Source organism: Parasteatoda tepidariorum, chromosome 10 (genome assembly GCF_043381705.1).
Source record: "Parasteatoda tepidariorum isolate YZ-2023 chromosome 10, CAS_Ptep_4.0, whole genome shotgun sequence".
In the NCBI taxonomy this organism is placed as follows: domain Eukaryota; kingdom Metazoa; phylum Arthropoda; class Arachnida; order Araneae; family Theridiidae; genus Parasteatoda; species Parasteatoda tepidariorum.
Genome location: NC_092213.1, coordinates 37,939,175 through 37,965,288, shown reverse-complemented (window position 1 = coordinate 37,965,288; position 26,114 = coordinate 37,939,175). Strand labels below are relative to the sequence as shown.

The following is a 26,114-nucleotide window of genomic DNA, read 5'->3' as shown; positions in this document are numbered from 1 at the left end:
TTATTCAATTATTACATCATAAAGTCTGTAAGGAAATAAAAAAAAAACTTTTATTTTTTAAAGATAAAATTTATTTTTTGCAACAAAATACATACATATAAAAATCTTGAGACTAGTGAACATACAAAATCATTTTTGTAACGATATATTTAACACTATTCTCTACGAAAATCAAACTTCAGTTGTTTTCCAGAAATGCCATTTTTAACCAAGAGCTTGAAAATTATTTCTCTGCAAATTTAAAATAAATGAACAAATAACAGGTGAAGTTCAATTACTGGCACTGCAAATAACTCATAAACAAATTTAGAACACTCATTTTACTCTTCAGATTGCATAATTGCTAGACAAAAATATTCATAAATTATTCTTACAATTCTTTTCAAATACAAAAAGAGATGGTTTATAGTTAGACTTTGTCTTATCACACATCATTAGAGGATTTCTTCTCTGGGAAATCAATATCACAATCAGGTAGACTCTTGATAAGAACACATAGACATTCCCTGTTCACCTCTGGTAGATCAAAGAGATGGAGCTTCTTTAAATTCCTAGTAAAATAAAATTATAACTGAAAAGAGAACCATTTAAAAAAAAAAGAAAAAAACACATATAATTGTAAAATAACATAAATACATATTTTAACAGAATTTTTATTTTCAAGTGTTTTGTGGTGGTCTTTCGGGATGGTAGGCATGTGACCCCTTCAATATTTAGTTATCTCAAAAAGTCCCATCCCCTAATATTCCAAATAAATAAATTTAAAAAAATCATCATCGATTTAAATACAGCTAAATTGAAAGCAAAGAAAGAATTAATCCTCTTGCAAATATTCACCAGGTGGGAGAAACTGTTCTTGATTTTTTTTTTATAATCGCATAACAGTATATGAAACGGGTAAACTTTTCGAAGTTGTAATGGAACAATATAAAATTGACATTCATTTGCATCATTGAAACTAGGTGGAATACAAGTGGAGAACCTGACTTAAAAATGGAAGTCTATTACTTTCTCTGAAAATGCATCCTGTATTTGGAGATGAAATAAACTGTAAGCATTCTTGCTCTCCAGAGCAGCTAGAAAGTCTTTGATGGAATGGGATTCAGTATCTGAGAAAAAAATTTGAGCTAGATTCAAAGGAAAACAAAAAATTATTTTCATTATTAATGTATATGCACCTACTAATGACAGTAATGATGAAGAGAAACAAACATTCTACAGTGATTTACAGGATACTAAAGATAGCATTAATTCCAAAAACATATTGGTAACCTGAATGCTAAAGTTGGATCAGAGAACTACTGAATTGAATGTACAATAGAAAGACATGGAATTGAGAGAATGAACGGAAATGCGGAGCTTTTCATCAATTTTTGTATCACTAACAATTTATGTATTGGAGGAATAATATTTCAACACAAAAATATCCATAAAGCTACTAGGATATCTCCCAATAAAAAGAGAAGGAATCAAACTGACCACATAACTATTGTTACAAAATGGAAGAGGTCTTTGTTAGATGTTCGTGGCATGAGAGGAGCAGATGCCAATTCTGACCATTCATTGGTTTTTGGTAAAGTAAAATTTGAGTTGAGTGACATGAAGAAAGAATGCAATCGAACAAGATTTAATGTCCAGACATTAAAGAGCAAGATAATTAGCCAAGAATTTTAGATAGTTAAACTGACTTTGGAAAAGTTTTTTTAGGCTTTAAATCACTTAAATGACATGGAAATAAACAAAGAATGGGAAGAAATAAAAAAAGATATATATGGAAAGTGCTGAAGTAATTCTTGGAAAGAAGAAATTTGATGATAACGAGTGGATATCTGAAAAGACCAAAAACTTGTGGAAGAGGTGAAAAGACAAAAATATAATCAGAGAAGAATTTGCTGAATTTAAACCATAACTAAGGGAGGATTATAAAACGAAAAATAAAGAATGTATGATAAGTGCAAGACAAGATAAATGGAACTATTACAAAGATCTGGCCAATTCAGCTGAAGAAGCAGCTAGAAAAAATGACTAAAAAAGGCTCTATGAAATCACTAACAAAATTAGTGGAAAGAGATGAGCGATTGAGAGGCCAATTAAGAACAAACAAGGTTTAAAACTTACATTAAAAGAATACCAAACCAAAAGGTGGGTTGATCATTTTAAAGAGAACCTTAAACAGACAAAATCCAGCTGTTTTGGAAGATATTCAAGAAGAAGCACCCAGACAATCAGATATAGACACAGGTCCAATAACCCAGCTAGAGGTGTAGCAAGCAATAACATTGCTTAACTGTAGGAAAGCTGCTGGCGGCAATAACCTACCTGGTGAACTTTTCAAGAAAAGTTCAAAAAATTGCAATCAAAGCTTTAACTGACTTATATAATAATATCAAGAAAAGAGAGGAGTGGCCTAATGACTGGGGTGAAAGCCTGCTGCTAAAACTACCGAAAAAGGTGATTTGACGATATGTGATAACTGAAGAGAAATCATGTGTAAATGTATAGTGTTGGTAAGAGTGAAAAATGCAACTGACAAAAGCCTGCAACCAGAGCAAGCAGGTTTCAGAGCTAATAGATCATGTATTGACCGCATCACGCAATTAAGGATTATAGTCAAACAATCTATTGAATAGCAATCAAAAATATATTTAACTTTCACAGATTTGGAAAAAGCTTTTGACAATTTACACAGAGAAACACTTTTGCATGATTAGAAAACAAGTGTGTGCACCCAGATAATAAGAAACATACTTAAATTTTGTTACACCAAGAACACCATTGTCAGTTATATTGCCACAACTAATTATTTCAAGATGCTGCAAAGAATTTTTAACATCAGTCTCAGTCAACTTATGAATGCAGGTATCATCCAAATAAATACATCTACGGAACTTGATTTTTCTTAAATTATTCAGACCATCTATGAGGAAATAAAATACATCTGTACAAACATACACATATTTATGAATAAAGAAGGTTAAAATAATAGGGATTTGCAGAAAAACTATTAAAATACTTTTATAAAAAAGTAGTGGAACAATTACAAAGTATCTAAATAGAATGTAGATGTAGTAAAAATAGTAGAAGTGATTTGTTTTGACCCCATATAGTAATATAAATCCCATTTCCCACTCTTACAACAATTGTTTAAGTTCCTTTTTTCTCAATAACTAACCAATAAAAACTCAATATAACAAATTAAAAAAATATATATATAACTAGATTTAGCATTATCAGTATAATGCAGTTTTTAACATTAAAATAGTCATAAGAATTACTTCGCAAATACTCTGATTGAAATAATTTATTTCTTGTCTAATTTTATTTTAATCTAAATTTGTCTGAAACTTTTGAAAAAAAAACAACTTTTTGTTGTGAGAAATTCCAAAGAGAATAAAGAGTTGAACATATTCTAATAAGACCGGTTATGCCTTATAATAAAAGTTGTAACAATAAAAAAATTACTGTTCCCAATATATTAGATAAAACTGAATTCACAGGGGTATTTCTATAGCAGAATCTGCTTGCACCAATTACAATAGCGAAAAAACTTGCAAAAAAAAAAAAAAAAAAAAAAANAAAAAAAAAAAAAAATACTTTTTGCCTAGGGGTGTTTACAACTTATATACCCTTCAAGTTGGTCCCGTATTTCTGTTTCTCGCAGGCCACAGCTTAGTTGTTAAAACATAGCAATTATTTTGGGATAGGTACCAATCCAGAAATCATCCCACACTCACTGAAGTAATGAAATCCTTCATTCATTATGCATGATTCTGTAGCATCAATATCTTCAATAACATGCTGCAATTTTGTGTTTACTTCCAGGGAATTATAATCTGACACCCAACATTTTTGGTCTTTCCATTTAACAGATGCACCACATCTCAAAAGCCATTCTGCAGCTGCTCGGTCAGGTCCTACTTCTTTTATACGGTGATTATCAACCCTAAAAAAAAATCATAGTGTATGTAAGATGATAGGCCAGATATAAATTTTGCAACTTATAATACTGGACTAATAGTATAGCTGACATATATTCTCTGTTTTCTGGTTTATAATAGCTTCTTAAATATCGCAAATTCAGAATGTAAAGAAAAAAAATTAAAAATAATGTGCTGATCCATTAGAAATGGATTTGATGAGATTGAACTTGAAAGCTTACAAAAGAAAATCCAAATTAAGAGGATAACTTCTGCTTAATAAAATAAATTTAATACTTAACAAAATACATTTTCATAAGAAAAATTAAACTACTGCTTGATAATTATCAAAGTGTTTTTTAAAGGGCGTCCCACCCTGCTAGCCCATTTGATCCCAATAAATGTGTCCTTTTTGTAAAAAAAAGCAGACATCCCTTAAAAACACTGCCTTTTTATTCAAATTCCATTCTGAAATGAATTAATTCACTGTTTGAATAACAATTACCCATTGGTAAAATTATCTGTGTTTATAGGTTTAATTCTGATTAATTTAATCAGAATTAAACCTAACAAATATTTATTTTGCTAGTTTTAGTCTCTTCTGGTTCAATTTTTATAAGTATCTTTTTTTTGGGGGGGGGGAGGGTATAGTATCTTTTTCTAAATTCTTTAAGTGATTTTAAAATTCAAAACTATTTTTTAAATAAATGCCATTTTTTTTGTTAAAAGAAATGCACCTTTAAATGATTATTTTCTTATTATTTTCAGTATAAATTATAGAAAAAAACTTTTGCGCAGTTTATCAATTAATCATTTTTTTGCTTGTTTTACCTTAAAAAAAAATATGCCCAGAGATTGACAGGATATTTCCAAATCGTGATCTGCTATGCCAATCGCCAAATTGATTTTAAACTGATTTAGAAAAAGAAAAAAAATTGGTGATTTCCCGTTACGAATTTCCCTTCAATTTGATTACTCTTTCTGTGATGTTCTTTCTTTTTTTTTTTTTTTTTAGTTACTCGCGAACCGTTGCTCGGAAAGTTCCCCGAAAGTTCTAAGACTTGGCAATTATTCTGCCACTGATCACTATACGGAAATCTCTCGATCATTACACATTATAATAAATATTTATGATGTTAGATGAATGCTCTTTCAAAACTTAGAGAGCCAAAGTGTTCTTTTCAGAGAGGAAGCACTCAGTCCTTTTTTATTCCCAGAGAGAACTAAGTATTAAAATTACTAATAAATTTACAAGATATATTTACTAAATAAATCATATGCAATTTTCAATTCTAAAATAAGATTGTCAATTGCATCATTTACGTCTTAATGATGCGTATAATCATTTACCATTAAAGACAGTGAATAAAGCAAGTTTTCTGTAATTAAATATATAAAAAATAGGTATGTTTTTAGGCATCGAATTTAAGAAGGTCTTACTTATTGAAAATTGTGTTTATCCATTTATAAAAAGATCGTCGTCCCGCGAAACCAAAACCAGCCATTCTCCAGATGTTTATATTTACTTCCTTAGTTGCCAATTTTGAAATTGACAGAATGCTATTTTAATATTTTTAATTTTGTCAAAAGAAGCTTATTTACTTCCTAAATCACTGTCTAATAATTTAAATATGACATAAGAAATGAATTGAATTTTAAAAAATGGTGTTTAAAATAAAACTAATATAAATAAAACTTTTAAAATAAATCTTTAATAGACAGAAATAAGTAGCCGGAAAAGTCTATGCATGAGAAGGTTTTGGCTCATTCTTTTCATTAAGTATGAACTACACTACTCTCCACGTTTCCATTATGGTTTTATTTTATTTTAAAATTAGTTCTTATTTTCTCCAGTTTAATGATAGTGCCTCAAATATCGTTGTAGAATTTTAATTGCACTATTCTTTAGATTTTAAAATGTCTACTACGTCGGAAAATTCTGGAACTGTAATTGTATCTGCTAAACCTGATAGAAAAGTATTCAGACCAAAGCGGAAAGCAGTGTCCGGTGTTCCTTCTGAAATATCTGAAAATCCAGAATTAATTAAAGCTCTCCGTATACTCCCTGATAATTACAATTTTGAAATTCCTAAAACAATTTGGAGGATTAAAAAGTGCAATTCAAAATGTGTTGCGTTACAGTTTCCTGAGGGATTGTTAATATATGCATTGACTATAGCTGATATCCTAGAAACGTTTTGTAAAATACAGACAATCATCATGGCAGATGTTACTTACGGAGCTTGTTGTATCGACGATTTTACTGCCAGAGCTTTAGGAGCTGATTTAATGGTTCATTATGGCCATAGTTGTTTAATTCCGGTGAACATGACTGAAAAAATTAGTATGCTTTATGTGTTTGTTGATATAAAAATTGATTCTTTACATTTGGTACAAACTATTTCGAAAAATTTTGATACTAATTCTCCAATTGTGCTTTTGAGCACAATACAATTTGTGTCTAGCATCCAACAGGTTGCATTTGATTTACGAGATGTGGGTTATGATATTAATATTCCTCAGTGTAAGCCTTTATCACCTGGGGAAGTGTTAGGTTGTACTTCACCTAAGATTAGCAATGCCAAAGTTGTCATATTTGTTGGAGATGGACGCTTTCATCTGGAATCTGTAATGATTGCAAATTCTGAACTAGAATTTTATAGGTAAAATAAGATTTCTATTTTCTCATTTAGTATAAGCATTATGATTATACCTTTCTTTTTATGGCGCTAAGATTAAAATACATTGTTTACAATATCATAGCTGCCAACTCTACTGTATTTTGCCAGTTTCTCCTTGTCTACTGGTTTAATTAAAATTCTCCTGGTTTTTGTATATTTTAGAAAATTCCTTAAAATTGAGTAAGTTTTCTAAAAATCCTTATTGAAATAAAATTTTTGTGCAGAAAATTTTTCATGTAATGCTCATAAATTTTAAAGTTTTACTGTGTAAGTATTTTTACTTATTAAATAATGCTGTATTAGCTTAAAAAAAGATCCAAAAAGTTGATTTAATAAATAAATCTAAAAAATTAATTTAAAACGCAAATAACGAAATTAAAATAAGTTTGAATAACGCATTATCACTAATATATATTTGTTCTTTGTTAAATACATAACGTTTCGCAATTTTTTACTCAAGCATTATAAAATATAAATGGAACAGTAATATAAAAGGAACAACACAATTCACACAAATTTATTTACCATATAAATATTTAATGGTAATAAATAAATAAATATTTAATGGTCTTCCATGTTGTTATAATAAGATTAATAGAAAGGGAAATTAAAATTACTTATGTAATTATTAAGAGTATCAGTTACTTGTCCCATTTTTTCAAATATTTAATTTTAGGAAAAGACCTCATTTTTAGATAAATAATGTTAAATTTATATTTTGAATTCAAAAAGCAAATTAATTTATAAAATTATGAAAAAAAGCATGTATAAAGAATTTTAGCTTATTTTTTAAAACCAGAAAATAAAACTGTTTAATTTTGTTAATGCATCACTTGGTAAAAAATTAAATTTTTTTTTTTTAAATATATGATTAAAAGAAACAGAATAAATTATATTAAAATGAAATGTTACTATTCTATCTACTATTTTTGTTTTGTCTTATTTTGTTACTTTTCTTTTTAAGAGTGTCAGTGACACTCCATTTACTTATATAATAGATATTTTTATGCTTAAAATTTTTTTTATATTCAAAATACTTAAATAAATTAAAAATGATATCCATTGGTAGCAATCGAAGATAAGAAGAACTATGTATAATTATTTATAAAATAAAGTTAAAGATAAGTCATAAGATTTCAGTTTCTCTTTGTATCTATAAAAATTTGTTTACTGTTTAAATATGTTTATTGTATTGCATGTGTAACAATGCAACTGCATTTTTAGAATTTATGTCTACATACCAAATTATTTAAAGCTAAACGTGTGTTAGTATTTTTTTTTTATAAAATTATTTCCTTGAAAAAACCTGTTTAATGCCATGACCATGTTATTGGTAACTTCTTTTATTATTTATTAAAAGTCAGTTTATTAATCATCTAAAGCATGTAACTGCATTTGAATAATTGATCCTTAGAGACTATATTATTTAAATTTCTATCTGATTTAATTTCATTAAAATAATACTTTTTGAAAAAACCTGCTTAAGGTTTTCCATAGTAATATATAAAAGTATAGATTTGAATTTCTTTTAATTTGAAAATATTAAAAACTTTATCATATTAACCAGGCAACTCTATCTGACAAATTTATGCTACACAATTAATTATATAAAATTAAACATGCATCAATAAGTTCTGATATATTTAGAAAAAAAAAAAAAACCTCACTTAGCATTCCAAGTTGGGTTTTTTTCAAGGTGGGCCTTTTTGGCGAACCCTGATTCTAAACCACACTTGAGTAATATCAAAAACTTTTATTTTTGGCATTAAAGAAATAAGAGCTAAAATTTTAGACAATATATTTATTTCATGTTCCTCTTTTACAATTTAGCTTTTTATCATTTATTTATCAGAAATAATTTTTGGTCACTACTTTAGTTTTTTTCTCCTGTATCATAAACACAAGTGTTGATCAAGATAATATTTAGTTTACATTTAGGTGCGGCATGTTTTTTGCCCCTAGAAAAATACAGTAATATTAAGAAATTAAGATTTTTGAGGCTCAAATATGCAGAATATGCGCCACCACAAAAATTTCCGATTTCATGTCATTCAAGCTTTTACGGTGGTATAACATAAAAGTTTTATACAATTAGTTTTATATAGGATTTTTTTTTGAAAAGTGGTTATAATTATTTTTATCAAATTCATTAAAATAAAATTAATGTTGTAAAAGCGAAATTGGTGTTAAATAAATTTACCACAAAATCACAATGTCTGATGAGCGAAGAATTTATTAAAATTTCAATATAGCCATGCACTATTATGGCATAGCTGCCAACTGTTCAAAATTTTTCGGATTTGTTCCTAATCTTTAAATCCAATCTGAAAATCTGATATTTTTATAAAAAATCTGGATTTTCATAAAATTTTTGATTTTAAACCAATCCTTTTTTCTGATCGCCACAAGCATGCATCCTATGATTATTGTGCTAAAGTAATTTTTAGTAACTTTTTATTGGAAAATACTATTCCAGTAGTTGTTGCTGATTATTACACTAAATTATTATTATTTTATTTTTTTTATACTTTTTTTGTAGTATTACACTTGCATCAGAAATTTTTGTTTATGATGTTGATGTAGATTATTATTTACCTGTGTTTTATAATTTGGAGATAAACAATTATATATTAATAGGTAATGTTTGTTTTTAATCTATTATACTGGTATTCCTAATTATAAAATATTATTACTATAAGTTTCCCACAAAAGATAGTGTTTATAGTTTTGTTTTACTAATTTATATATATATGTCTATTAATGTTGTGATTTAATAGTTAAATTTTTGTGTTTCTCTCGTAATTAGTGCGTATAATTTTGTCGCATATAGTGTTCCTAATTTTTAATTCCTAAGGTTGGCAGCTATGTTAAGGCTACAATATGCTAAGGCTANTATAATTATTTATATCAAATTCATTAAAATAAAATTAATGTTGTAAAAGCGAAATTGGTGTTAAATAAATTTACCACGAAATCACAATGTCTGATGAACAAAGAATTCATTAAAATTTCAATATAGCCATGCACTATCATTGCATAGCTGCCAACTGTTCAAAATTTTTCGGATTTGTTCCTAATCTTTAAATCCATATAATTTTTTTGTAGTATTACACTTGCATCAGAAATTTTTGTTTATGATGTTGATGTAGATTATTATTTACCTGTGTTTTATAATTTGGAGATAAACAATTATATATTAACAGGTAATGTTTGTTTTTAATCTATTATACTGGTATTCCTAATTATAAAATATTAATACTATAAGTTTCCCACAAAAGATAGTGTTTATAGTTTTGTTTTACTAATTTATATATATATGTCTATTAATGTTGTGATTTAATAGTTAAATTTTTGTGTTTCTCTCGTAATTAGTGCGTATAATTTTGTCGCATATAGTGTTCCTAATTTTTAATTCCTAAGGTTGGCAGCTATGTTAAGGCTACAATATGCTAAGGCTATAATTTTTAACAAATTTATTAAAATAAAACAAATCTAGAGAATATATTTTTTACTGTTACAAAATCATAACATTGTTAAAAAAAAAACTCTGAAGTTCTTGTTTAAAAACTCGTACGCTTGTATACCATGTTTAACCAAAAACTTGTATACCATGTTTAAAACTGTCAACATTTTCAGCTTACTATGTAAAATCAAGTGAAGTGAGAATAAATAATCTTCTACATATAATAGGATGATAAAAAATAAGAATTTTTTTTATTGTATGCAGGGTTTTTTAAAACCAACCAAGAAGCCAGTAAAACAAAACCAAGGCCCAAGTGTTTTTTTTTTAAACATAATTAAAGTCTGCTCTTTCTTATATTAATAGCTATTTCTTATTTGACTTATTACTGATAATTAGTAATCTATATACATAATATGCTACCATACATAACTCTACCTTTAGAACTTTGTACTTAGATAAATATATATGTAACTTTGAATTAATATAATAATTTCTTTTTCCTTAAACATTAAGAAAAATCACTTTTTTAAAACAATTTGAGCTTTTCTAATGTTATTTGTTTAAAACTGAACTGCAGAATACAGGGTGGAAAAGCTTTGACTTCCTTTTATCTGCTTAATAAATAGACTTTAAAATACGAATACAATTAGCATTTCTAAGTATTATAACAAAATATTAAAAATATAAATTTTTAATTCTTTTTAAAAGAATATTTTTGTTTTATAAAAGAAATACATGGAGGGAGTAAAATATTTTGTTAGAGTTTTTTTTAATTTTAATACTACAAAATAGTGATTTAAATATTAAATTTCAAACCATGATAAGATACTGAATAATATGAAAAAAAAAAAAAGTTAACTTACGTTGCATGATAAATTTTATGTAATAAAAATTCACATAAAGATTAATTATTTTTGTTTTAATTTAAAAAACAATGGCATTTAAACAGTATTTTGGCCTTTTCAATCCCTAGTCTATTATTCAGTTTTTACCAAACCAGACCCCAAGTAGAGATAAGAAATTCCCCAACTTAATCAAAAATTGACAGAAGCTGTATAAAGCTCTGAAGACTGTTTAAATATGATTTCTGATTAACATTAGTGGTTACTGTATTATCTCCTGTTCTTTATCGCTGAGCACCAGGGTTGGCAGGTTTTTGACATGTGACAGTTTTTGACAGTTTAAACCATGGTTTAAACTGTCACGTCAAAAACCTGACTGTCAAAAATGTCAAAAACCTATATGCATATGTGAAATTTAATTAATACATAAAATTTATATATTTTTTATAAAGGATAGTGTTCCTAAATATGTTCCAGAAAAAATAAATTTAAAATTTTGAAGAAACACAGTTATTTTGAATAGTAACCAAAATCTTGTACTTTTGAAAGCTCACATCTTTTGTAATATTATGTATTCATTTTCATGTGTTATTGAAAATCTGCAGTGATATTATTAAGAAATTTATTTATAACCAAATTTAGTGTANTTTTTTTTAAAGAAATTTTGAAAAATAAATTAAAACAGTCTCAAAATATATATATATATATATATAAATATTTTGTTAATTATTAAGTGTATTATTTTAAAAGAAGTTTCTTAAGGATGTATTAGCACTTCGAATCATTGTTATATGTTACTGTTTCTCTATTTTCTTAAAAAAAGGGGGGGAGACGGAACGAGACCAACTAGAAAATTACATCAGTGCCATCAGTGATTCCAGATTGAATCTTTGTGAGAGAAACTTGATGGAGTGATATATTTTATTTAAGTTTTGTAAGGCACTCAATGATTGTGACTTGTAATGATTCAAATCTTGTAAAGTCAAAAGAATATGTGAATTTTTGTAAGAAAATGTTTTTTTTTTTTAATGAACTGATGAAAGTACTTTTTCTTCAATGATTTAATGGAATAATTATTCAAACATTTGCTTTTCTAATTCATAAATTTTGCATATATAATGATGATATTAACTTTGTTTTTTCCAGGTATAATCCTTATGATAAAAAAATAACTAGAGAGCACTTTGATTACAATAAGATGATAAGCATACGAAAGAAAGAGGTTGACCAAGCATCAAACTGTGATAGTTTTGGACTTATTTTGGGCACACTGGGTAGACAAGGAAGTCCAAGGGTGATGTATAACATAAAAAAAATTCTTCAACTTAGGAAGAAAAGATATGTTACAGTTTTATTATCTGAAATATTTCCTGAAAAGCTGAATTTATTTCAAGACATTAAAAGCTGGGTTCAGATAGCATGCCCACGCTTATCTATTGATTGGGGCTATGCATTTGGAAAGCCTTTGCTTAATCCATATGAATTTGCAGTGGTCATGAAAGAAATAGATTGGCAAGAGAAATATCCGATGGATTTCTATAGTTCTCAGAGTTTAGGTGCTTGGACACCTAACCATAGTCCTCCAGCTATTGATGATGCTAAATCGTGTAATAATTGTGCTGAATGTGAATGTTCATCAAAATAAAATTGTTTATTTTTTAAATCTGTTCCTTTTAGTTATGTAAATTTATTTGCAATCATCCTTGAATTTCTTTTACGAACTATATCCTAGTTTAATTTAATTAGTATCCATGGATCTAAGATTTTTTTTAGATACTCTGACAAGATTTGCATTATATATTCATAGCTGCCAACTTTACTGGATTTTACCAGTTTCTCATGGTTTATTGGTTTAATAAAAATTATCCTGTTTTTTGTACATAATGTTGAAAATTCCCTAAAATTGAGAAGTTTCCTAAAAAAGCAGAGATTATTGCAGATATTATTGCTTGCTTGAATATTTTAATAAGTATTACTAATACATAATGAAGCGAGCCACGTTTGTAGAAATAATTTAAAATTTTTTTTTTTTGTTCTAAAATGTTCTGTTTATATTTATTCAGAACTTAGTTTTTAAATTAAGTAAAGAAATCTTTTAACTCTCTTTGATGAGTTAGATGCCTATTACTATTATTAAATGTCTATTTCTAGATTATGAGTAAACTTAATACATTTCAAGTTCATTTAATGTCAATCATAACTGGAAAATATTGCAGTTTTTCTATTTTGATAAATAGAAAAATCCTCAAAGTGAACTACATGTAAAATATTTAGTACAATATTCAACAATGATGAAAATTATATTTCGTAAAATCTACTTGATTTTTTCCTATGCATGTTGACAGTTATGAAGTTATTATGAATGTAGAACTTAAAGTAGTTAAAATATGTGTAAGACTAGAAAGGTTAAAAGTGAACGACTTACACTCAATCTGATGACTATATAAATTCAAAATTATTGTGGCTAAAAGAATTATATAATGTATGCACTCATTCATGAAAGTAAACTTGCATCTAGATAATAATCCTATGAAAAATTTGCAGTTATAAATTTTTTTTTACATATCTATATATCAAGTTTGTTTAATATTTGAAAAACACAGTTAAAAACTTTAATTGTTCCATGAAAACATAATATCCTTCATTATATGCAGATACTTCACTTTTCACTCATTTTTAGACAAAGAATTTCATTTCTTCTTTTGCCTAAAAAGATTAAACAAGTCTACTTAATTTTCTTCCAGTGAAACAACAGCAAGTGAAAATTTTGATGTAAAATAGCATTTGACATTTTTTTCAACATTGGCCAAATGTTTATATTTTTTGATAATTAATTTGTGAATTACTCAAATAGCAAATATTCTGCAGTTGGCTTCTAGGTATTGATTGTGAAATGAATTTCGACCTCTCGTCGACTTGACAGAAATTGAGTACTGCGTGGGGACTGATTAATCGAAATTATAGTTAGATTTTTTAACAATCGAACGGTCAGATAAAATTAATAAACTTCAAGGATTAATAAATTTTTTTTTTATAATTGTCAAAATAACATTTCTAAAATATGTTGCGCATAACAAGTGTAAGTTTTTTATTACGCCTTTTTGAATAAAATTGCTTCCATTTTAATACTGCAGTAATGACTTTCATTGTAGTTTTCCGTTTTCTTTCCACCTTGAAGCGAAAGCCATTTGACTAACTTGGTTTGCTTTGAATAGTTTAAATTTATTTGGTTTCATTGGTTTAAATTAATCGGTTTTATACCTCAGGGGGTTTGTCTTTTTATAGATAAACACGGGTGTCACAATCCCGAGGTACCCCAGTGATTCTTAGTGCAGCTGATGTGTGTATTATGTTGTATAGTTATTGTAATTGAAGCACATGCATTTTTTATTATAAATAATTATAAAAATATTCCTCTTTAAAACTCCAGTATTTTTATTGGTACCCGATTTTATTTCTACCTCTGAAATAGTATATGATTCATAAACTGCACTGACTTTTTATTTTAGGAAAATAAGCACATTATTCATAGTTCACATAAATTATTTTATGTGTCAGTTCCAATGCTGTCTTGTTCATTACTGACTCTGGTGAAAAGAGTATTCTTCGAATTGCTGCTTTTAATCCTCAGCCATTTCTCTAAAATTGGCTCTTGCGCCAATAACTCTGAATTAACTTTTATTACTGGATTTATATTGAAAAGCTATTATTTAATTTGAAGTAAGATTTATACCTCAGGGGGTTTGCTTTTTTATAGGTAAACACGGGTGTCACAATCCCGAGGTGCCCCAGTGATTCTTAGGGTTGCTGAGGTTACTTACTGTCACATTTCACTTGCTTCTGAATCTGATGAGTAGCATAATTATCTAAGATGCAGCCCGTGCAATATATATATACATATATTTTACTCCACAGATTGCTAATACCAGGGCTTATTTCAGCTTTCAAAAGGTCAGAAATGGATATTTTACATTCTTAAGGTTAGATTAATTCATTTACTACAAAGCTGGCACATTTTATCTTATAAAAGTGGATCCACTATGACATTGTTTTACTCTTAGAGACTAAGATATGAGACACATTTCTAGAGAACACTTCGCTGTGTCCCTCAATCTGGAGAAGGCATACAACCAGACTTGCCGTTATGGTATTTTAAAGGATTTATTGATATATAACTTTTGTGACAATGTTTCATTTTATTCAAGTATTCATTTTATCCTCAGGGAAGTGCCATGTCGCCTTTTTAAAAAAAATCAAATTCAACGAACTTTTGGACTACTAACTTGATTAAATGGATTATGCTATATGACAATTAAGTCATTTAATAAAATTTTAGTCTTATTTTTGTTCTTATTTAGGCAACTATTTTCTTAGTTGTCGGCAACTATTTTTATGCTCTAGGCTACTAAAAGCAACTTTTTTGTTCATTTTTTTCTGTGGTGACCCTGCTCAAGGCCAAAAACTACAGAAAAAGCAAGAATCGTCGAAAAAGCTAAAATAAAGCAGGTTCAAAATTTTAACAAGGACGGATTTGCTACATTGCATAAACCTCCCTGAGTTGTCAAAATATGGTAGCCCAAAGATCTTCCTTCACTCATTTCTGTTAAATAAGCGGGTGGTCACGTTTATTTCAAAATTCTGTATGATTTTATTCTGCGAATACATCGCTCAATGTGCACTCTAGCCTTAGAAATAATCCTTGAATGAGACACTTCACGACCTGACAACTGACTTTTGCCTCTGGTAAAAGCAGGGACAACAATGCATAAACCTTCAAACCAACAACTTGCTCAATTCTGAACCCTCTGTCGGCTAGTATCTTGTCCCCACTTTTAACCAAATTCAAGAAGCCTGAGTCAATTTTAGTAGTATTATGGTGCTTGTAATTGGAGTAAGTCTGACTCCAAGCATCTAAATTACGAGGAGTGTCAATGAAGATCTCAGAACAGTCGATGACACAAATAATTTCATGAATGAGAAATTTCATGTCGAAAACATTGAGGCATGACTGTAGGCCTGTGAGATGGCCAGGAAATGCAAGACATCTTTTCTACCCACTCTCTATATATTTGGCTCACAGTTGCAGAGCCAACTCCAAACCTATAGGCAAGATCTTGGTTTAAAAGACCAAGCCTTAGTTTCATGAAGACGATGAGCAACTGTGACTCAGACGAAAGCTTTGTCTTTGCGGCTGGTTTCCACCCAGTGGTTAACCTCTGCAATAGAGCACGAAATAAAGCAATGCTTTTTAGTTTCGTGTAAAAGTTCACCTGTTTGTCAGAGCTTAAAATATCTGAGGAAGATTTCCTCGACTTTTCACACTGAAAAACCTTCCTTCTTAAGTTGAGGGTTGTTTCTTGATTGTCACCTTATATCTTTTTCCAATTTGTCAATATCCATCATGGATAGTTCGGTCATTGTTGAAATCGATCTTGTGGTAGCCACAGAACTATCAGCTTGATCTGTATGAAAATAATATATATTCTTTAAAAATAAAAAACATTTTTGAAAGTGGAGTACAGAACTTTTTATCAGCTGAGTAGATGGAAAGGTAGGGACGTTAACCTCAATTCAAATTGACCAAGTTGATCACCAACCTCCAAGTCTGATATTTTGAGAAGTTCCGATGAAATTCAAAAATTACATATATAGTTTTTCTCTAACACTATTTTGATTTTATTATATTTATAATAAAAAACATGTTTGCAAAAAATGTTGATTGAATATAATTCTGCAATATTCAACAGTTAAATACTGTAGATTTTGCAAATTGTTTTCCGGTACAATATTTCAAAATCCTATATATTAAGGATTTTGACTGAGTTCTAAGAGATTACAGATTATTTTTCAATGTTATCAAAGATACGGAAGCATATGTGCCTTAGATTGGCCACACATGAATTAATTGCTTAAATTTTAAGAATAGATTGAAATCTAAAATAGTGTTAAAGAACATTATTTAATCCATTAACTGTTAACTATTGAGTTCACGGTACAATCTGCTTACTATCTTACAAAGTGAACCAATGTCTCGCATGCTATTACTGGCAATTCTCGGCTTCGTGGTTATTGGAACAGTTAGGGCATAATGCCTAACACATATTAATATGCTTATAAGACACATGATGCAACAATCCCAAGATTTGAAGTTTAACTATATAACAATACAAAAGTGTTCATTAGTTAATCATAGAAGACTTTATTCTTAATATCAAGCAAATAAAACGGCTACTACATAACTGAGAGTATGTTGTGGAAGTTCAGTTTTCCGTCCAGCAACAATTTCCCTCTGTGCTTTTTGAATTGGATATTTAGGGAAAATTATTATCTTGGTTTTAGATAGCATATTTGTGCCAGATCGCTGAGCCTCCTCGAGTTTTAGACTTAGAATTAATTCATTGCAAATACAAGAATATTTATCTACCGTTACAGCATCCACCAGGGGCTCTATCATTTATATCATCCACCATATGCTTCCCTGGCTCACGATGCAGATTAAGCCTCTAGATAAACAGCCATCTAGAAGCTTACAGTGTTATCTAAATTGTATTATTGTAATAACTTCTAATTCTGCAATTCAAGCAGCTAGGTTTCTCAACGACAATATCCATACAATCAAAAACCACTCTCTCAATCTGAAAATTCTTGAATCAGTTTGGCATGTTCTCCATAACAGACTCTTTGGTTGGCCAAAGTATGAATTTTTGGAATTGGTTTGCTAAAGCAATGATAGCCTGCTAGGGATAAGAAAAAACTTTGTGAATACAACAAACAGTTCATGTATGCGAAGAGCTATAAATTAAACCAATCAAACAGAATAGCAACATATTTATAAGATTGATTTTGCTTTAAAATCTGGAAAACTAAAAATATTTGTGTGGAAGCTTATTTTTCTTTCAGTTAATCGAGGGTCCAAATCAGCGACAATCTCACGAAGATGTCGAAATGAAGTTCCCTTAGCAGTATTAAGGTGTTTTTCAGTCAAATTTAAAACATTAACTATGTGGGATACACTGCCCAAAGTAAACCATTTCTGAACAAAGCAGTAGAAACGAGCACGACCACTCTTGTTGCCTTTTGTTAATCACAACCGAGATGTTGTACCGTGTGAATGAGTAAAGTTAAATAAAATCAAGCGAAATTGATCAATATAAAAAATTAATGTATCGTATAGAGAAAAATCACTAGAACAAAAGATAAAATTTGCCATTGTGAAGTACGATTAGGTTCAAACCGAAAGTATCTAATTTATTTATGAAAAAGAAATTACTTGTAGCTTTCACTGTACTCATATGCTAAAAATAAGAAGATTTCTACCCCCCTCTGAAATTACCTACAGCATATTAAATTAAGAAGAAAAAAAACATACAATGATTTCATTAAAAAGTGACTCACACATTAAGAAGTAGAAATAAATTTATTTAAATTAAATTTGGCATATTTCTGTTAAGAAAAATTTAGAGTTGATCAACAAAATTACAAATTAGGTGATTAGGTTAGGTGGTGGTGATTGAAAACTGGCTGGATCAAATTGTCCTCGAACAACTTGAAGAAACTCACGTATTAAAAGGTATACAATACCACGTGCCCCCAATGACACAATCGAAGTTGATTAATTTTCTTCTGGAGTCGGTGTTGCACAAGATTCTATCGTAGTAAGACTCTTCCCAGATATTATGTGCCCCCATGGCACCGTTAATATAAGCTTATCGATATTCTTTTGTTAAAATATAAGTTAAGAACACGTATTTGTAATTAAATAACATTTTTATTTCAAAAAGCAACAGTAGGATGTTTTGTTTAAATTTATGATGTTTTGTTTAAATTTAAATGTGTTAAAAGTATATTTGTTAAAAAATATAAAAATATTACAAGAAAAATTGGAGAAAATGCATATTTCAAGATGAACATTCTAAACACAGAAATAATTAACACTGACAATTAATACTAAACAACTGTGAATAAGAACTTACTTCAATATTAGAAATAGTATGTACTTCAATATTAGAAATAGTATGTAAAGAACATTGAAACAGAAAATCGAAAAAACAAAACTAAAAATTTGAAAGAAGAAAAAATCCTGTCCAAGGTAAATCAGATTCGAATAACGTTAACGAAATTCCTAATCTATGCCGGTAATGACAGCTTCAGGACAATCCTGGTCCATAAGCAATGTTTTTTGTATTTCAGTACTTTTAACCTATTTTCTTTTTTCTTTCGTTTGAGGAGAAAAATCATATTTTGAACATATCAGTCTCTCTTCATCAAGTTTCCGCACACTAGGTATTGAATGTTCCCCTGTTTTACTGTCAACTCTTTGCAAAACACGACTCTTTACAATGTTTCCAGCATTAAAGGTCCTTACCCTGATAAAAAAGCAAGAGAGCTTCCATTATTACAGGGCAAATTGAATTCTATTTCTAAGTAACACATTAGACAAGATCAAATTCGTTATGATTCACATAGTTTATTTGCTCAATTCTGGTGTAGGAATATTTTCTAGCTGGTCGTAATACACATAATATAATTCTAATGTAGATTTATTTTCAGGAACATGAAACATGGGCACCAGGCGAAGCTTCTAAATGGGGAAACTTGCTGTTAATGCAGAGTCCACTCTTACGATTAGTGTGGACACCTACATTCACAGTGCAGATTCATTTTTGTGCTCCAATTACCTGTGTACTTATTTCAGGACTGAGTATTAAAAAAGAAAATTTAGTCAATTTATTAAAAGCAAAAGTAATAGAACTCCACAACCAGGTAATTAATTACCGAGGAAATATGAACTAGTTAAAGTTCTTCTTTTAAACACCTCTCCAAATTTTGAAGCTATAAAGCGGTATTAATGCCAACGTTCACAGCTGCTTTGCTCTATGGTCAACAACTCAATCTCTTTATGACTCTTGTAAAAGTAGCTTTTCAAATAGCTATCTTTGTCTGGAAAGTTGTGCTTCGTAATGTGTCTTACACACTCCACAAAAGTCATCGAGGCTTCTTCATTCTCTTCACCTACATCCAAGTTCAAAAATGAAGTAAAATAGACAGCATTTGCAGCTATCTTCTTCAGATTCTGGATGTCAGTAATAGTTAAAGATGCCACTTGAATAGGTGAAGTTATCCCATAGCTTAACTTCCCACATCAGATCATTTTGTTTTTTTCAAATGGATGTTGGAAATGGGAGCAAAGATTACTTAAAAGAATGTGAAACAAAAACTCACTTTTTAAAAAGAACTATTGCATTTAAATTGTGATACGTTTGATGACACAAAAACAAGAAGAAACAACGTTTTTATGATATATATTGCACTTGACTCAAACAATTCAAGCTAGAGTAATTAATTTAGACTGAATCTGATATACATAAATAATAAAAAGATGACAGATCTCTTAGTATTTATCGGGATTTTGTGAAACATGAATTTAATTTTAAAAAAAAATCTTAGTTAGCCACATATTGCTATGGAAAAAAATAATAACAAAAGATATATATTAATAAGAATTGATCAATTTGACTTTGTAATAAAAATTAATATCAATACAGAGAAACCAATTTGCTTCCTATCTTTGGAATAGTTAACTAACCATGTCATAAATTTCAAATGAGAAGACCTCACAAAAAAGACTGTTAGCAACGGCAAACTAAATATAGCTTGCTCCCTTGCTAGCAGGTTATTAAAATTACTAGCATAAAAAACTGTGCAGAATTACCAAATTACTAGAGAATTCAAAGTAACAAACATTAAATATGAATACCTTTAAGAAAGGCAAACATTCACCATAGAGTGCAATGAAGAAATATGACTACAAGCATATTTACATCAATGAAGATAGAACTCAGAATTCTACTACTTAGTAGTAACTACTACATAGTCTGCAAAAAGGTTAACATAAAAATAATACAAAGCTAAAAGGAACTGTAAAGTTCCTGAGAAGATAGAATAAATTTACAGTAAAAATTACTGTATTAATAATCATCTAACATGGAAGTTAAATCAAGATATATATTAAAAAAGAATTACAGATATTGTTTTAAAATGAAATTGTCAGTGAATTATTTAAATAAATATGAAAATTGATGACAGACATATCAATTCCAAACAAATTGTGTAAGCAAGAACTTACTTGTACTTCTCGTCACTAAGTATAGGATTTGTATTTTTCACCTACCCGCATATAGTAATCAGGATATCATCAATTACATCCATCACGTGCCAAGGGAGTGGACCTTTTAATAATTTGAAATTTTTTAACCTTTGGTTAAGTCGTTCGATGTGCATTCTTGCAGAAGCAAATACTTTTGTTATCGAAACTTGACGTACTGTAAGTTGTGCCTTTTGCTTTAAAAATGGGGACCTAAGAAGAGTTACATGATTTTCTTCAAATACTTCTTCAATTTTAAATCCTTTGTCTATCATCACAGCATCCACCAGGGGCTCTAACATTTGAAGTACGTTGCTTTGAGGGATGAGGTAGCTGTCACTGGCTCGTCCACCATATGCTTGGCTCACGAAGCAGATAACGCCTCCAGGGGAACAGCCAACTAAAATCTTAACAGTATGATCTAAACAATAATTAGAATAAGTTCTAATCCTGCAATTCAAGCATCTATGTCGACGATAATCGACGACAATCTCCGTGCTATCAAAAACCACTCGTACATTCTGAAAATGCTTGAAGCAGTTTGACATGTTTTCCAGAACATGCTTTTTTGTTGGCCAAAATATGAAGTTTTGGAAATGGTCTGCTAAAGCAGTGATAACGTGTTAGGAATTTAAAAAAAAAATTGTAAATACAACAAACCTCCATAAAAATAATTTCAACCAAATTTGGTGTACTACCAAACAGAATAACTACATAGCTGTAAGATTGATTTTGCTTTATAATCTGGAAAGCTAAAAAGATCTGTGTGGCATCTTTCTTTTAGTTAATCGAGGGCCCACGTCAGCAACAATCTGATGAAGAAATTGAAATAAAGTTAAACCCGTAGCAGTATTGAGTTGTTTTTCCGTCAAAATTGAAACATTAACTTTGTGGGATACACTGCTCAAAATAAAGAAAAACCATTCCTGAACAACATGGAAACGAGCTCGCCAGTATGAACCGAGCTAGGCACGCTATGGCTGTCGTGTAGATATTGCTTGTATTCTAACTTGGCTATAATATAATCCTTTATACTTTTTAACTTTTTTTGTACTTTTAAATTAAATTTAATCTCTTAAAACTATGTATTTATATCATTTGTTTTTTTCTTCTTTCAACAGTGTTTATTTTTTAATTCAGTGTTTATTAATCTTTCGATTATTGTTTACTTCGGCATCTAAGGGGCCCACAACTAAAATATATATTTAAAAGGATTGAGTGCTAAAATACTTGACAAATCACTTAGCATTAATGCAGTTTGTTAGGGATACGCAATTACATATGTAGGCTTATAGCTTGACATAGGGATAAAGTGTCTTCGAAAATGTCTGTATCTAGAAATAGGCACAGGCAAGGTTAATCCTTTTGTTAACCGTAATGTTTCGTATGTAGAATCAAGATCAGTGCGCGTAGAGTTTTATGAAGTAGTTAGACATAAAAATTGTCAATCTGAACTTGCCCATTGACTTGTCAAGAATATAAGGTATGTTTACACAATTTACTTGTACATGTTTTCGAGAAAAGTTTTTTTTTACATGAAAATGTTCAATGTGCACAGTAGCAATCAACTGAAACCCATCTTCCTGGACTTATATTTTAGAATAGGAAAATTCCTTTGATAAAATCTTAAAAGTCTATGTATCAAATTCAATTGTTTTGTTTTTAGAAAAATATGTAAGTTTATGTTTGTGTGCACTAAAAGGTTAAATACCGTTTTATTCAAAACCCAAGAAAATTCATCTTCGCCTACGAGTCTTTGCCAAAAGACATTAAGTCTTGGAGGCCAAAATGCCCCTCCGAAGGATACAGCAGCAGTTTTGTAAAGAGAAAGGAAGCAATAAGTTAAATGGAACTGTAACTGTAAAAGATCTAAATTATAGTTTATTCTTAGTAAGTACTCATGCTGGGCATACTTCTTTCTTAGATTTCGTGTGTCTCAGCAGGAACGCTTAAAACGTCAACTAATATTTAGTCGATTGAAAATGTTTTGGATGAGTTAAAGGATAAACTGCCTTCTGTAGATGATAAACTGCCAATTTTGAATTTGTTGCATAGGAAAGGTATACAGGCAAGATATTGTTTAGCAACTTAGTCATTGCGAGGCTCAAGAAAGTAGTCTACAAAATTAGGAAGGTTATGTAGTGTGTTGTGATTTCACTCATGGAATAGATGAATATAACATTGATTTGTTTATTTCATGTGTGCTAGACCAGTGTTCCTCAACCTTTCTATCACCACGGACCTGTCAACGTATGATAATTTTACCGCGCTGGGGGGGATAGTTGATTGTTTATATTTTAAATTATTTTGATTTATTAATTTTAGTTTAATTGTATTCAGCCTGTAAAATAAAATACAGTTACACCAAAAAATGGAATATAAATTCAGTTTCAAAGAAATGGGCGGCGCGGGTACCATTTGATCTACGGTCCGGGGGTTGGGGAACACTGTGCTAGACGATAGGCATGAAGGGTTTCCAGCTGATTTGATTTTCAGTCACAGGCAAGATGAAATAGGCTTAACTGTTGCATTTGGGTGCAGGGGTAATTGTTAAGCCTTCTATATTTACGTCTGATGATGCTTTTGCTTTTCTATAAAGCTTGGTGTTCAGTATTTGGTAAACCAGAAAATAAGCTGTTATGCTCTTGGCACGTTGATAGAAGTTGGCGCCGTAAGATATGAGTTTATTTCTGATCCTGTTGTCCAGGCTAAAGTCTATACGCTGTCCAAAAATTAGTTTAATATCTAGTTACTCTATGAGTAACGTATCAGATATTAAGCTGATAAGAACAGATTTTTGGGTGGGGGAGGTGCCTCATAGGAGTTTCCTAATCATAGGCGAGGTACTAAAAAATAACAGCAAAGAAAATAACTAGAATTACGTTAAGATTAGGATAGGTTAGGCAGACGTTAAAGCATAAGCTAGTCTTATGGTATGATCAATTAACAAATAGAAGACATTGCCTGAGTCAATAACTACTATTGATAGGATAGCAAAAATAACAAATTAAGGGTAACTGGTACAATTGCACAGGAACCTATATTATCATGGATAACCAGACCATCCAGATCTATTTGGATTATCGCTGAATGGTGTGTATACAATTGTAGCAGGGGGAATGAAAGATAGGAAGTTTAAATATCTATAAAAAGCTATCACGTTTACTGGGGTACCCAAAAATCAACGCGGGGCGTAGCCTTTATTTCTCCTAGCAGCACATAACATACACTAAGATTACAATACTACAACCCCACAATTACGGGGAGGGCAGGGCATACATAAAGTTAAAGTGACAAAAATAGCAAGCCAACGAAAAAAGGTGGTAATAGAAGGACTAGTAAAGATGTACTTACTGTTGGGGCTTCCCTGTGAGATGCTCCATGTAGATGTTTCTGGAAGTGCGGATGGTGTCGCTGACGCATAATACCTTCTGGAGGCAAAAAGCTGAAGGACAGGTTTGTTGAGTGTGTCCCAGGAGCCAAGTGAACCCACAATAATGGCATTTGTTTCGACTGATTTGTAGGTCTTCCTCAGTTCCTGTTCCACGTCCTTGTATGCGTCAATCTTCCTTTGTCTGGCGGCACGAAATGAATCCTTCTGATTCTCAAACGGGATGGTTACATCAATGATGTAGGCCTTGTCACCCTTCGCTAACACCAGGTCAGGCCGTTTACCACCACAGTTTGGGACCGCTTGATTCTCATACAGGATGTTGAATCTGTCCTTATACAGGGCAGCATTCCTCACCCTGTCCACGATGTTGTTGTGGCGGAGCTGCATCAGTCTCGAGTACTTCATGCAGTGGTTAAGGACATGAGGCAGTGTTTCAGGGTACTTGTGGCACCTCCTGCACATAGTGCTGTGGTTTCCACTACGGTTACCCTGCTCCATTGACCTCCTAACCGCATTCAGTGGCACGAGACTGAGCCTTGCTCTATGGATGAATCGCCAGTCACAGAACCTGGTGTATTGGCCGTCATCCACAAAGTGAGAGCTAGCGGGCGATTCAGCGACTACACCCAGTACCTTTCCCTGGTCCTTATAGTTGTTGGTCAGGTCCATAGAGATCTTCGTCCGCTCTTCACGTCGAAACTTCTTGAAAACCTGGCGACGATCATTGGGTGTCAGGATCGCCCTACCAAATTCCAAGACCAGATCTGCATTCAGTTTCCATGTCACGCCGAGGTGGCACGAAGCCTTCCTGCAGTTGGTCCAGATCGAGGAAATCGGATTGGTTGAACCAACATCCTCCCGTCGCTTGTTTTCCGACAGGTACTTGCACACATCATCCGGGGAGACCTCCTGAAGCTTGTACCGTCTGGCAACCAGCTCCGAGATGTCCTTCCATGCGAGCTGACTGATGTTGTGGTCGGGGGAAGTCAGTAGCTTGAACACCGAGTCCACCATGGCAATGTCAAAATCAGTGGCACAGTGAGGGATACCCATCATGCCAGCCGATCTGTCACCGTACAAATAGTGGTTGCTCGCGTTTGGTGGAAGGTTGAGAGTCTCTGACGTATTTCCTGATGTAGTTGTCCACCTGTTTCCATGATGACTTGGGATGCTTTCCCGCTCTCATGTCGAACATCATGGCCGGGAAGAGGAATGTCTTGATTGCGTTGAGTCTTTGCCAAGGAGCAAGCTTAGACTCAAGTATACTCTTGGCCAGTTCCAGGTACTTGTTGATGGTGGCGTTGGCAGGGAGGAGTCGAAATCCCACAGGGTTACCCAAGAAGTCTTTCTCCTCGCTCTCTGCGAGAGCCCGAATGGGATTATTGTTAATGTAAAATAGGGTGTTTCTAATGCCAACGGGCCTCTTACCTGAAAGGTGTATGCTGAAGCACTTAGGAGCCTTGATGACAAGTCCGAGCTGCTGGCAGATGTTGTTGGCACGGTCAAGCTGGTCTTGGAGTTGATCAGGGGACTCCGCTAGGATGTTTATGTCGTCAGCATAGGCTAGGACGTGGTGTCTGGGGTTGGTCACAACAGGGATGTTGTTAGGTGCATGGGAGCCTTGCATCCTGGAGATTGCTGCTTGTGTAATGTCAAAATCTTCAATCGAGTCG

General features: G+C 31.0%; 2 protein-coding genes and 1 non-coding gene across 3 annotated transcripts; 1 reads left to right on the top strand and 2 right to left on the bottom strand.

The window, feature by feature from the left end:
- Positions 1-48: 48 nt before the first annotated feature.
- On the bottom strand, positions 49-5,490 carry LOC107455660 (ATP synthase subunit s, mitochondrial). Its single transcript, XM_016073300.4, has 4 exons — positions 5,358-5,490; positions 3,735-3,943; positions 2,749-2,917; positions 49-551 (listed from the first exon to the last, which is right to left on the bottom strand). Exons 1-4 carry the CDS (start codon positions 5,420-5,422, stop codon positions 425-427), a joined length of 570 nt encoding a protein of 189 aa, XP_015928786.1. The 5' UTR covers positions 5,423-5,490; the 3' UTR covers positions 49-424.
- Positions 5,491-5,666: 176 nt separating this feature from the next.
- LOC107455657 (diphthamide biosynthesis 1) lies at positions 5,667-12,566 on the top strand. Its single transcript, XM_016073296.3, has 2 exons — positions 5,667-6,580; positions 12,050-12,566. Exons 1-2 carry the CDS (start codon positions 5,835-5,837, stop codon positions 12,546-12,548), a joined length of 1,245 nt encoding a protein of 414 aa, XP_015928782.1. The 5' UTR covers positions 5,667-5,834; the 3' UTR covers positions 12,549-12,566.
- Positions 12,567-23,705: 11,139 nt separating this feature from the next.
- LOC122269740 (U2 spliceosomal RNA) lies at positions 23,706-23,872 on the bottom strand. Its single transcript, XR_006225362.1, has one exon. It is a non-coding gene; the product is annotated as a U2 spliceosomal RNA (small nuclear RNA).
- Positions 23,873-26,114: the final 2,242 nt, after the last annotated feature.

Excerpts from the sequence above, each read along its gene's own strand:
- LOC107455657 (XM_016073296.3), top strand. The coding sequence starts at position 5,835 with ATGTCTACTACGTCGGAAAATTCTGGAACTGTAATTGTATCTGCTAAA. Across the intron at positions 6,581-12,049 it reads TCTGAACTAGAATTTTATAG|GTATAATCCTTATGATAAAA; the intron begins GTAAAATAAGAT and ends TGTTTTTTCCAG.
- LOC107455660 (XM_016073300.4), bottom strand. The coding sequence starts at position 5,422 with ATGGCTGGTTTTGGTTTCGCGGGACGACGATCTTTTTATAAATGGATA. Across the intron at positions 3,944-5,357 it reads ATAAACACAATTTTCAATAA|GGTTGATAATCACCGTATAA; the intron begins GTAAGACCTTCT and ends ATTTTTTTTTAG. Across the intron at positions 2,918-3,734 it reads TGAAGGATTTCATTACTTCA|ATGGTCTGAATAATTTAAGA; the intron begins GTGAGTGTGGGA and ends ATTTCCTCATAG.